The sequence below is a fragment of the Sorex araneus genome, chromosome 8, assembly GCF_027595985.1.
Source record: "Sorex araneus isolate mSorAra2 chromosome 8, mSorAra2.pri, whole genome shotgun sequence".
Classification (NCBI taxonomy): domain Eukaryota; kingdom Metazoa; phylum Chordata; class Mammalia; order Eulipotyphla; family Soricidae; genus Sorex; species Sorex araneus.
The window spans coordinates 9229678-9243841 of NC_073309.1; the positions used below are offsets into that span (position 1 = coordinate 9229678).

The following is a 14164-nucleotide window of genomic DNA, read 5'->3' on the forward strand; positions in this document are numbered from 1 at the left end:
GGTATACATCTATCCAAATTAGCTCCCCCTCAATGGTGAGACTAAGGAAAGAAACTACGAAAAATGTGCAAGTATCCATAGAAATTAAGAGGTTTCTCCTTTTAGCAGCAAGGCCGAGTGAAAGGAGACCTGATTCTGATCCTAGAAACTAAGGCACGCTGACGCTCTCCAAGATCCAGTCGATTGGAACGGTCTTCACAGCCATCCGCCCCCTCGGCAGTTACCTGGCCACCGGCTCTCAGTATGATGCTCAGATTTGCTCTCTGAAATCACTTAGTAACGCAGCACCCTTTGTATTAAGGCCATGATTTTTGTTCTTTCTAGACAAAGCTATGGATGATCATATAACTCTACCTCAAAACGAGATCACCCAAGGGGATGCTCTGTTACCCGAGCAGACCCTCTCCAGCCCCATTAACAAGCAATGTCTTATGGCATAATCTTCAGCAGATTTCTGAGATTCAACTCTGTTCGACTAAAGAAACTTGAGCTAGTTAACTATAAACATAAGAGAGAAAATAAAGCCTCTACCACAAAGAGGAATGTCAGACAAAATCTATTCAAGAAATCCACCATATTATGTTAATCCTATCAAGTTTCACAGCATTAAGTATCCATCCAATGAAATCAGTCTGCAAAGAAAACTTTAAAGGCTATTTTTCATTGCACAGGCAGAGCAGTTGTATGAAATATAAACTAGTCCACACTTATTTTACTAAAAACTATGCACAGATAATATTTCATTCTTGACTCAGTCAACCATTTACCCAGTGGAGTAGTTTTAGCAGATCTTGCTCTTACATACTATTAATAAGACCAAAAAATTTCCCCTTTGGAGCCTTTAGTCAACTCCAGTTTGTCAAATGTTTGGAATAGACTAGCATCTGATACAGAGCTAGATTTGACGAGACACTGAAGATTTTTAAGTAAAGGCTTGGTGAAAAGGAGGAAAAAATGGATATTTTTACCCAAGGTTAAGATCAAAACCAAAGTAGTCCTTATACTGTACTCAATACAGTAATGATTGCTAACATTTTAAGAGCAAGGTGGGCCTGACTGTTCCTTTCTTCTTCAGAATACCAGACATGGCAGCGGTGGATGAGAATGTACACAGTACATTCAGCAGGTAGCACAGGACTCACCCCACCACATTCCAGCAACTCAGTGCTAAGGTTTGGAAACAAAAGGGACCTTTCTGAAAAGCACTCAGCATTCTCACTGGTTTCCAGAGCTCCACACCTCAAGTCTTTGATGCAGATACTCAAGAGACTGGCCTCAAGAGACCAGACTCAGGGAGTCCTCCCTTATGGTGTCCTTAAGACTTCCTCGGACATATGGGCAAGGAAGCTGCAAGGCTCTGTTCCAACATCATAAAGTACAATATAGGAAAGATTTCTTTAACCGTGTGGTCTTTATTTCAGTGCCAGTGTTACAGATACAACACAAATGTTCCAGTTAGAAGAAGGAATTCAAACGGAATGCCAAGGTCTAAGCCAGGCTCAGGAAATAAAAAGGGAGGTTTATAGTAATGGAGATGACTCCACTAGCTCTAGGATGAGCCTCAAACTCATTCCTCCTATGGGCAAAGGTGCGTTTGTAAGGAGTCTGATTTTTAATAAAAGTGGAGACCTCCTCTTTCCACCCTTTTACCGAAGTTCAACAGGCAAGTTACGGGCTTAAGAGAAACTTGAGAATTTGTGGTGGGAATAAATCTGAGTATCTTTTAGAAGCTGTGTCCACTTTGCACTTTATGGGGAGTCAATTTTGAAAATCATGGACAATATTCATGACTACTGCTAGAGAATGGAGAGAAAGGGGAGCTGGAAGAGCCTTGGAAGTTTCTGTTACAAATAGAGCACCATATCCTTCATGCCAAATCTCAACAAAAGCTCTTTTCAACTGCATCTGTCCAGTGTTTACAAATAACCTCTCAAAGTCTGACCAGTTCTTGGTAACATACATACATACATGTGTGTGTCTGTGTGTATACAGCAATGCACAGAAAAGGCCACCAGGAGCCTATTGCCTCTTTCAAACATTGGGGGAACCAGTAGAAAAAGGCAGGGCTCCCTAATGTCCATTGTTACATTTCCATTCTGAATGCCGGATGTAGAAAGCGCCTGAAGATGGTAACCCAGCTAGTGAGGAATAAATGCCCCACCTTGCCCAGTTCACAGAGAAACACAGTAGAAAGAAGGGGCAACTCTTTGCTGCAGAGACAGAGTGAGTGTTTTCTCGCCATGGATTCCAGGTCCTCTCCTCCAGACCAGCTGCTGATTTCCTCAGGGGCCCGGGAATGTTGATTCTGGCTATAAATGTGAGAGGGGCGGGGAAGTACGGAAAAAAGGAGAAGAGGAGAAGAGTGCAAAGTAGTCTCCAGAAGCAGCCGGCCTCAACGGTGGAGGAGAGGAGATTAGTCTTTAACAATGCTTCAAGATCAGCGACAACGTTAGGAAAATCCTCCTCAACAGTTCTCTTCAGCTCCTCATGCCCATGGTACAGTTGGGGGGGACTTGCCAGCGACCACAACCTCCTTCCCAGAGTTCCGTTGATTGAGTGGGATAAGAATGAGAATGGTGCTGGACTCTCATTGCCAGGACTGAGGAGGAAAGTTGTTCACCTCTGCTAGATCTTGCATTGCTGAGCCCTTGTGATTATACGTGAGCTTGATCCGCATTCGCAGCTGTTGCTATGAAAAGAGAATTACAAGTTAATTGTTGAAATAAAATCTCTAGGATCCATCTAGTCCACACTGACTTTTTTTTTTTTCTTTTTGGGTCACACCCGGCGATGCACAGGGGTCACTCCTGGCTCATGCACTCAGGAATCACCCCTGGCAGTGCTCAGGGGACCATATGGGATGCTGGGATTTGAACCCGGGTCAGCCGCGTGCAAGGCAAACGCCCTACCCACTGTGCTATCGCTCCAGCCCCCACACTGACTTTTAATTTGAGGAGAGATAAATCACTATCAAGCAAAGCTGCCCTTAAAAAAATGACACCTGGGAAACTACGACGAAAGCCACCTCACAGTGTTAGCTGAGAGGCCCGCAAAGACCAGGCATGAGAAAAGGCAATGTGCGTGTACAGCGATGCAGCACACAGCGCTGGCTTCATCCCCAGAGCTGCACTGAAAGCACAGAGCCTCCTGCAGACAGTTTCACAGAGGCGTTTCCTGAGTGCTTCTCAGGAAGATTCCACTCGGGTACCTAGGCTTCTAGAGAAACGAAGTAACCACACTCCTCTTCAGAGACAGGCAATCATCCCATAAACCACCAACTCCACATTCAGACATACTGTTGTTTTGTCTGGAAAACCTATAGTAAATCTGAGCACAGACTTTTTACCAAAGCAAAAAAGAAAAAAATAATGGTACAAGTACTTGTTCTGCATGTGGCAAATTTTTTTAAAAGCACTAAAGGAACTTCTAGTCTTGGGGCAAAAGCAGTAGTACAGCGGGTAGGCCACTTCCCTTACACACAGTCAACCTGGGTTAAATCCCCAGCACCTCACGTGGTCCCTACAGTCCTGCCAGGAGTGATCCTGAACAGAGCTGGGAGTAAGCCCTGGGCGTGGCCCAAAACCCCTGCTCAAAAAAAGAAGAAAATTTCTAATCTATGTATCATATCATCAGAGAAATTTGTGCTGGTATTCTAGACTGACACATAGACTTGGTGAATGGTTGAAGAAAGACAAAGTGTTACAAGAAAAGGAAAAAACATGAGTATTTATCAGACATGTTTCAAGGTTAAGAAATTCTCTGAACCATTTTCAAAAACTGAAAAATAGTTGATTACTATCAAGTGAAGTTAATTTACTTCTCTGAGAAGATAAATTAAGACACTGCTTAATTTATATTTGTAAAGCTTTTATTTTGTTTCATTTAAAAGTCTTCATTTCTGTTATGTACACTTTGTAATTACAGAGTAAATGTGGATTGTGGGCTCCACAAATGTGTGTGCCCCTTTTGCAGCTTGTGTAAAGATAAAAATGTGTAAATATTTTTTTCTCCCTTCCCAAGGGGGAAAACAAAACTACATCAGACATCTCTAAATAGATTTCTCAAGCTGCATTTTAATAAGATGTCACTTCAACTGTTTACTGTGTTTGGATTCTATGTGTTATCTACAAAAGAACAAAGAGTTCAGACTAGGTATGTCCATAGATACCTTCTAGGAGACAGAAAAAGTCTGGGAAAGCAAAATTTTACCTTGTTCAAATACTACTTCAGATGTGCTACTCACCTTCTGTGGGTTCAGAACTTTAATGACTTGTGTGATGGTCCCCGTGTTGAACGCTGGGACGATGCTACTGCTAGGAGACAGCAGCTGCAGCTGGAATGTCTGCGGGAACAAAGGGCGCTCTTCAGAGCGTTGACACATTTGCGCCGGCCAATGATGCCAACAAACACGAAGGAAGACACCCAGATGTCTGCCTCCTACTGCCTCCTATTTGCTTTCTGGATTCCAACTAATCCAAGGTATGCGGGCTATCACCTTGCGTTATTTATAAAAATGTCACTGTCAGGTTTTTGACGACGAAAACAAGCAGTATGCCATGCTCCTCTTCCTAGCAGGAAGAACTTTAGCCTGCCACTTTTCAAAAGATGACCAATTCTTGTTCAAGCAACTCACTTAATAGTAACTGATCAACTGTGAGGGGAACAAATCAAGTGCTGATGACTAAAAAAGAAATCTAGACAGACACAAAGTAGGGAGGGTGTGAAAGCCTCAAAGAACAAACCAGCAGACCCGTCACCAACTACAGACCTCAGCCCTTTCTGTGTATTTGGGCTCTGAAGATTTCAACTGTTTTCAAAAGCCTGCGTAAGGGGCAGACAGTCAGCTCCACAGGCAGGGCACTTGCCTAGCTTAAGGCTGATCCAGACTTGATGCCTGGCCCCCATATTGTCCCCTGAGCCCCATGAGGAGTGATCCCTAGGCATAGCCAGGAGTAGGCCCTGTGCACCATCTGTGTGACCCCAAGACAGAAATCTAGTAAGGCCTGCATACTATGGACTGTGTAGCAGAAGGCTGCGCTGCCAACAGGTGTGTGGAACACTGGGAACCAAGACCCTAAAGAGAAACCCCAAGATGAAATAGCCTACACCGGAAAAGCCAGGGGAAAATCAAATGCCCTTCTTTTTTGTATCTCTGTTTTGGGGCCACACCCATAGATATTCAGGAATCACACCTGGCGGTGCTGGAGATCAAACCCAGGTCAACTAAGTGCCAGGTAAATGCCCCACCTGCTGTACTATCACTCCAGCCCCATAAATACCATTCTTATTTCCTTCATTTACAGGGGAAAACTGCAGTAAGCCCGGGCAATAGTAAACCATATTGTTACCATGATATAGTGTGTGTGCAGCTCTTCTTTATATCAGAGGTTCTCTAATTCAAAGTGTTCTAATTATTAATGGAAAAGAAGAGAGAGAGCAAAGAAGGAAAGAGGTGACTAGTCTACCTGATCTGGGAAAGTACGAGGCGCAAATAAATTCCAAGTGCAGAGTTTCTGTTCCTTTTATAAAACTGCAGTACAGGATTCACAGCCAGGGCCGCACACATGAGGACAAGCGCTCTGCCACTAAACTACCTCCCTGACACAGGCGTAGATCTCAATGCACAGACTGATTATTTTGGGTCTAATTTATAATTGTATTAAGATAAATTATGCAAGTGAAATACTATTCATTTACATAATATAATATAAAATGTAAGATGTCACCAAATGGCATTCATATCATTATTGTATGTATCACTAATAAAGCGAACAGGCTGCCAAGTAAGACAAAATATCAATTTGAAAATGCACATCAGGGACCAGAGTGACAGTGGGCAAATCGCTTGCCTTGCACACAGCTGACCCAGGTTCAATGACATATGTGGTCTGCTGAGTCTGCCAGGAGTGATCCCTGAATGCAGAGCCAGGGTAAGCCAGTCTTAAGCACCACTGTGTGTGGCCCAAAACAAAAGACAAAAGGCCCCACAATTTCAGATAATAAAAATCGCACATGAAGAGACAGCTCAAAGGGCTGGAGCACGTGCTTTCTATGTGGGAGGCCTGGGTTCAATACTCAGTACAACATGGTACCCCAAGCAATGAGTCAGGAGCAGTTCCCCAACACTGCCACCGGATATGGCCAACAACCCCCCCCCCCCCGTCCCTATACTACGTAACAGGATCTATGACATACGATAATCTGAAGTTCAAGATACAGATTTAGTCTTTTAGCACTGTCCAGCAGAGCACTCAGAATAAGCCACACTTTAAAGAGCAACGATGACAGAACTGCAATCCAAAGGAACAAGTGTAAAACCCTAAGATGCAGCAGCTAGAGTTCACAGAAAGCTGCTTAAAACAAAATCTGGCACATAAAACTCATTTATTCCCCGAATGAACCCTGTTCAGTACACATTAGTATCACCACCCCATATCTGCAAATGAAGAAACAGTCAATAACTTGCCTAATGTCATGCGACTAGTAATGAACCACTTCAAAATTATCTCATTTTATGATTCCCCAAAAATTCAAATACAAAAAGTGGCAAAGTGAGCAGCAGCTACAAATAAATGGTCTTTAATTTCCATAACCATGTTATCTGAATGCCATATTTCACATATCACCGAAAGATGAGATTTAGTTTCATCTAAACCAGAAATTGGCAAACTACAGCCCAAGCCAAAATTTATAAATCCCTATTTACATTTATTTTGTAAATGTTTTATTGGAAGACAGCCACACTTATGACTGTTTTTATACAACAATAGCACTGCACTGCAGCACTATTGTCCCGTTGTTCATTGATTCGCTCGAGCAGGCACCAGTAATGTCTCCATTGTGACACTTGTTACTGTTTTTGGCATAGCGAATACGCCATGAGGAGCTTGACAGGCTCTGCCATGTGGGAGGGATACTCTCGGTAGCTTGCCAGGCTCTCCAAGAGGGACGGAGGCATCGAACCTGGGCTGGCCACATGCACAGCAAACACCCTACCCGCTGTGCTATCACTCCAGCATCGAACCTGGGCTGGCCACGTGCACAGCAAACACCCTACCTGCTGTGCTATTGCTCCAGCCCTTTACACAACAATAGCAGAAATAAGTAGATGCAACCAGTATCTTATCATCTGATCTTTGTCTTTTACAAAAAACTTTCCCCCACTCCTGTTTTGAATCTTTATTTAAGATGCTTCATTATTTCAGGACTCCTTACACTAAGATTCAGTATAAACAAAAACTTTGGTTCATGAAAGCAAGCTAGATCTGAATTTAACTTCTCTTATACATATATTAAGAGATGGTAAAAAAATTTTAGTTCTAATCCAGTGACAAGAAGAAAATAATACAGTTCCTCACTACACATTAATCCCATATTGGATTTTCCTCCTTTGGGCCCGCTGAGGATGGGAGATGCGGGCTGAAAGTAGACTATGACTGAACATGATGGCCACTCAATACCTCTATTGCAAACCACAACACCCAAAAGGAGAGAGAGAAAAAAGGGAATGCCACAGAGGTGGGGTGGGGGTATTGGGAGGGATGCTGAGACCATCGGTGGTTGAAAATGGGCACTGGTGAGGGGATGGGTACTCGATCATTGTATGACTGAAATGCAAGCACAAAAGTCTGTAAGTCTGTAACTGTACCTCACAGTGATTCACTAATAAAAAATTTTTAAAAAAATATTAAAGAACAGAAGGAAGCTGAGTGACTGGAGAAAATTTAGAAGAAAAGAAATTAAGGTATGAAGGATTAAATTGTTTTAAGGCCCAAAGGAGAAGAATATTTTCCTCCAAAAGATACTTCGTGTGAGAAAGAAGTCATGATGCAGACCAGTAAATTTCCTTACTGTTTTCCTTGCTTAACATGTTCTTTCTAGTCAAAACAAAGAGATGGTAGAGAACTAAGGTTATATAGAGCTTCTTATGCAGTGCAAGCCCCAATACCATAAGGAAAATAATTGATATATTTGACTACAATAAGACTAAAACTCTGTCATTTATTAAAATTTGAAATAAAGGAACGTATCATTAAAAAGGCAGAGAGTCTCTTGCCCGCACGTCTGGCTGTCTTCCCCGGGGCCCCTCGGAGGGGATGGGCTCCAGCTTCCCTCCCCACCCCGAGCAGAGCTCCCGGTGGCCGAAGACCACCGGAACCTAGCTACAGCCATGCTCGAGACCCCTCTCCACACGTTCGGACAGGCCTCATGCATGAAAGTACCGGCAGAGGAACCCAGGTGTGGGTAACCTCATCAACAACCAACATCCAGAGAGAGACTTAAAAGCAAGCTCTCAGAAGTGTGTGGCCACTTTGTGGCCGCTGATATCTTTAGCCTACTTCTCCCTCTGGGAGAAACTGGCAATCTTCTGAGAGTTTCCTGCCCACATGGGACAGCCTTGCAAGCTTCCCATGGTGTATTCACATGCAAAATCCAGTAACAAGCTGGATCTCATTCCCCTGACCCTGAAGAGCCCCCAGTGCAACATCGTTAGGAAGGCCAAGTCGAGATAGACTTCTAAGATCTCAGGGAAAGGACAAAATGAGATGTTAAGGAGCCCGCCCGAGAAACCGATGATTAACGGGATTACGTAACGTGATCATTAAAAAATAAAAACAAAATTTTCCTCCTTTGGTCCCTCCCACTGTAAATAGCCTAGACCTATCTTCAACATCTCTTTTCGTTTGGGGCAGTGTATGGGGACAGACTCCATGGTCTTACGCATGCAAGACAAGCGCTCTTCTGCTGAGCAACATTCTAATACTGAAGCATTAATACTGAAGGTCTTCAATGTCTGAAGCATTAAGGGATCATAACAGAGAATCTTAACTCTAAGACTGACAGTAAGTAGGTCTCTCACTAACTACTATTAGTATAATAATATAATCTTATCCATTTGAATATTTATGACCAAGTAAAAAGTATTCACCAAAAATGATATGCTTAGACAAACCACACTAGTTGCAGGCAGTTTGAGTTGAACCTCTAAACATTAAAACATGTCCCTTGCCAAATATATTTTAAAAATATAAAAAAAATTAAAGCCTGCCTAGCTTAAATCACCGGGAAGAGGCAGACACTGTGGTACCTTTGGTACTGCAGCCTGGAAAACAAAATCCGTCATGTCCAGCTCTGTGCTGTTGGAGGCCTGTATCGTTATCACCGTGACGCTGGGGTTGGTGTTTGACCGTTCAAAGGTGAACTCGATCTTCAAGCCATTCTTACTGTAAGCGGTGATGGAGGGGATGCCTGGGAAAGCACAGGAAGAGCAGTGTAAACATAGTCTAGTGCGTGCAGGATTGTTGCTCTCTTTCTCCAGGAGGGGAACCCTAGTAAGAGTACCTGTGGCGATGTCATTGAAGAGAGGCTGCGATGAGAGCCCATCCAATAAGAAGGGAGGCTGGGATACCTGTGACACTGGGGCAGGGGACGGAGCAGCAGCTGGAGCACCTAAGAACATTTCCACACAAAAAACGTTTTAGTCAACAGGACAAAGCTCACCTTTGTGAGAAAAACAAGGAGAAAAACAAGGAGAAATTTACCACAATCACAGATTAAAGAAAGAGTTCCTTAAACAAGATGGAAAAAGCATCTATCATAAAGGGAAAGAACCGGAAAGAAAACCCAAATACACTTTTGTTTGTTTTGGGGCCACACCTGATGGAGCTCACAGATTCTTGACTCTGTGCTCAGGGTACCATATGTGACGCCAGCGATGGAATCTGGGTTGGTCACATGCAAGGCAAGCATCCTACCCACTGTACTGTTGCTCTGACACCCCCCTCCACCAAAATACTTTAAAATGAACTTTTATGTCAATACCTCCTGGTATTAGTACAAAAATAGACTACATTTTCTTCTTTTTGTAACCAGAAGATAATGTTTGCTATAAATATATGAATATCCAGAATTACAAGTATTAAAACTATATTAAAAGTATAAGAAATATGAAGAAACAAAACACTTCTGTTTGAATGAGAAGGAAATCTTTTGAAAAGATGCTCAGTCTGACTGGGTACTGGGGAAATGGAATTTAAAACCACAATGAGTTATGATACCATTTCGTAAGAGATATTATCAAACAATGATGACCCCTTGGCCTTGGATTACAAAACTGAAATTACCAGGTAGCTGGGGGTGGAGGGCATGATGAGAAAGAGGTGGACAGAAGAACAGTGGTGGAAAAGAGTCTAGAGCATAATGGTGGTGAAGGTGCAATAACATACACAGATGCAGAACATAAAAATTAACGCCATCGTAACCATGTCACCTCAACTACAATAAAAAATTAAGCATTCCACTCTGAAATCCCCCACTTCCTATCTTGGGTGTAGAGATTCCTTCCTTTTACTTCTTTTCTCTCATGGAACACACCTTCCCCTGGAGAAGACGAATACATTTTATATTACCTTTTCTCTCTCCCTTTTAATTTTTTTTAAAAGACTATTTCACATTTAGCACAATGATAGTTCACATCCAGCACAATGACAAGAATGTCAATATCTGATAATTAATATTAAGACTATGGAGCAATGTGATTTCTAAGTTCTGATACAGGAATGTAAACTAGTATAAATAACTAGAAAGAAGATTGGCAGTAGCAAAGCTGACAATGAGCACAGTCCAAAACTAAACCAATGAAATACTATGCTCAATAAGTGGTTGTCTTTGCTTTTGTTTGCCTGATTGGGGCTACATCTGGCAGTATGGGGGCTAGTTGTAACGTAGTGGTAAGTGGCCACTCCCAGAAGTGCTGGGCTATGACGTGATGAGATCTGAACCCAGGCATCCTGCATGCAAGGGTGCACTCCAGCTAACTTTGAGCTAACTCCACAGTCGGAGCAGTGGCTTTCAAGCACAGGTCTGGGACTGGTGCTGAACCACAGGTATAAAGTTATAGAGGGGTGTGAGAAAGGCAGTCATTGCTACGGTTCGTGCTTTGCACATGGCTGACCCAGCGTCTAACCCTAGCACTGCTTATGGTCCCTCAAGCCCTGACAGAAGTGATCTGAGCAGAGGCAGGAATAAGCCATGAGCACTGCTAGGTGTGGCCCAAAAACCCTGAAAAGCATTTGTTTCAGTAAATGTCTGCAGTAAATGTCTACCACCAGTCCACAGAGCAGAGCATGTGTGGACTACAGTCAGTCTGCATGAACACAAACCCTGAAAACCACTGTTCTACTGGAATAGATACCAGTCACCAATCCACAGAGCAGAGCATGTCAGAGCACTACAGTCAGTCTGCATGCATACAAACCCTGAAAAACCAGGCCACAGACAGTACAGCAGGTAAGGCCTTACACATGGCCAACCAGCGTTCAAAATCCAACATCCCATATGGTCCCCCGGTAGCTGCCAGGAATAATTACTGAGTGCAGAGTCACAAGTAGACCGTGAGGATGACCAGGTGTGGCCCCCAAACAAAAATACCCTGAAAAGCACTATTACACTGCAGTAGATACCAGCCATCAGTCCACAGAGCAGACCGGTATTTGGGCTAATGTCAGTTTGCATACATAAAAAGACTGAAAACCACAGGCTAAATCCTTCTTTGTTGGGCGTGATATAGAACAAGGGTTAAAGTACTTGCCTTACGTGCCAATGCCCCTGGCTTGATCCTGCTACCGCATTTGGTTCCCTGGGCAGAATCAGTAGTCCCTGAGCACTGCCAGATGTGGTTCCAAACTCTCTACCCCCAAAAATGAAGTACAGGTAATTTTCCTTGTATGTGGGGTGGGGACTGGAGTCCTTATGCACCGTTACTCATCAAAAGATAGCAGCATCTTTAAGTTGTGATAGTCAAAAATATCTCCAGACACCATCAACCCCAATAGCGGGCAAATACCACACTCCAACCCACCCCACACTGTTGAGATCTACCACTTTTTTTTAGGAATGCTTGGAGTTAATCCTTACATATGTATACTGGGAAATAAACAAAAAGTACACAGCAGATAATTTCTACACTGAAATACTGTCATCCATCATCAAGATAATGGATGAGTAAAAGCTTCTTCTGTAGCGAAGTAAACAGTTTCATTTTCTAAGAGGGGGAGAGGCAGCAATAGGACAAAGGAGACTAGAGGGTAAGGAAGAGAGGAAGAGAAAGAGGGAGAGAGGAACGGAAGATGAGACAGCGAGATGAGGAAGAGATGGGGGTGGGGAGAGAAGGGAAGAGAAAGACCCCGCCACAGCTTCGGGGTACAGAAGACTCCAGAATGAAGTGCACCTGCTTACTATCACTTTCAATGGATCTGTCCAGGGCAGAGCAGCCAGGACCCTGTGCCAGAGGGCAGTCACTGAACATGACCACAGGCTGAGGAACCAGGATCTTAGAGGCTTCAAGAAACCCGGCAAAGAGTCCATTTTTCATTTACATAGTCTGAAGCTATTTAGAAAATGAACAAAGAAATTCTGAAGTACGAACAGGGCCAGGGGGATGGTTCCAAGGGATGAGGCACATGCCCTGTCTGCAGCAGCCCGGGTGGCCTCCCAGCACCGCTGGGAGTGGCTCCTGGGCCTTTCACAAGAAGGAATAGAGCACCAGGGGGAATGCTCCAACCTTAGCCCTCAAAAGTGGAATTAACAAAATTAAAGGAAGGTTAAAATATCTTTTTTAAAAACCCAAGTCAGGGATGTGATTCAGTGGCAGAGTGAATGCCTCACACATGGGAAATCCTGGATTCAATTCCCAGAACTCCCACGCACCCACACCCTTAAAAATAAAAGGTCTTTCAAAAAATGTATAACATAGTACACTAGGGGGGAAAAAGATTGAAATGCTAAGAATGATGTGACAAGAAGCTCGCTCCCTGGGCACGTGTTCTGTGCAGATCCTGACTGAAGCACAGCCAGGACCAGTAAGCACAGCCAGGTGTGCCCCCAAAACACAACAGCAAAATCAGAGGCTACCCAAAACACAGAGCTAACATAAAAGTCCCGATGTCACAAATTTAGCTTCTTTTCCCCATACAGGCATATGAATTAGGTAGTTTGGGGAAATCTCATAAACTTACTGCTCCGATTTCCCTAAAAGCATGTTATACTTCCTTATTCCCACTGATGAATTTACTTTGCTTTGGATGAAACTGACATGGCATGAAGGATCAAAGAATCTAGAGTGAGGTTGGAGTGATAATATAATGGGTTGGGCACTTGCCTTACACACAGCTGACCCAGATTTGATCCCAGGCAGTCATATGGTCCCCTGTATCTGCTAGGAGTGATCCCTGAGCACAGAGCCAGGAGTAAGCCCTGAACACTGCCTGGTGTGGGCCCCCCGCCAAAAAAAAACCTCCAAGGAATCTAGAGTTAAACTTAAAAGCATATAGGGAAATGAATAACATATTATGAATAAGTAAAATGCAGACTTTTAAAAGCTTCATCTGGGCGGAGCAACATTATAGCAGGTAGGACATTTGGCTAGCATGCGGATGAACCTGGTTCGATCCCTGACATTCCAAATGGACACCGGAGCACCACCAGTAATAATTTCTGAGTACAGAGCCAGAGTAACCCCTGAGCATTGCTAGGTACAACCCAAAAAGCCAAAAACAAAAAAAAAACAAAAAAAAAACCCAAAAAACAAAACCCCACTTTAGTGAAAGTTTTATCATTGGGCTGGAGCGATAGTGTAGCGGGTAAGGCACTAGCATTTGATCCCCAGCATCCCATACGGTCCCCAGAGCACTGCCAAGAGTAATCCTGAGTACAGAGCCAGGAATAACCCCTGTGCATTGCTGGGTGTGACCCAAAAGCAAAATAAAAAGTTTCATCATTTTGCTTTTATGCATACCAGAAAAAAATAAAACAGGAATAAGAACACCACATGCAAAATAAATAAATCACTATCTGACACAAAAAAGTTCATTCAAAACAGATTAAAGACTTAGTAAGACCTGAAACCATAAATATGCAAGAGAAAGCCCAAAGTGATGCCATCTACAATACTGGCTTTAGTTACATTTTAGGGAACTTAATTGAGTTAAAAATGGTACTTAATAGCAAGGGACAGAAAGGTCAAAAGAGAAAGCAGAGGATATCAAACTTAAAATTTAGGTCCCTCAAGCACTGCCAGGAGGCACAGAGCCAGAAACTTTGTGCTTTATCCCAGCGCACAGAGCCAGGAGTAAGTCCTGCGAACCACCGGGTGTGGTCAAAAAGA

General features: G+C 43.3%; 1 protein-coding gene across 1 annotated transcript in view; it reads right to left on the minus strand.

The window, feature by feature from the left end:
* The window catches only part of AP1G1 (adaptor related protein complex 1 subunit gamma 1), a 77522-nt gene that overhangs the window by 1448 nt on the left and 61910 nt on the right, over positions 1–14164 (minus strand). The window contains exons 20-23 of the mRNA XM_004600547.3: positions 9343–9450; positions 9089–9249; positions 4244–4342; positions 1–2689 (exon numbers count right to left, since the gene is read on the minus strand). The exon at positions 1–2689 is cut by the window's left edge and continues 1448 nt beyond it. Coding sequence (XP_004600604.1) covers positions 2588–2689; positions 4244–4342; positions 9089–9249; positions 9343–9450 — 470 coding nt within the window. The 3' untranslated portion in view covers positions 1–2587. The remainder of the gene's footprint in view (positions 2690–4243; positions 4343–9088; positions 9250–9342; positions 9451–14164) is intronic.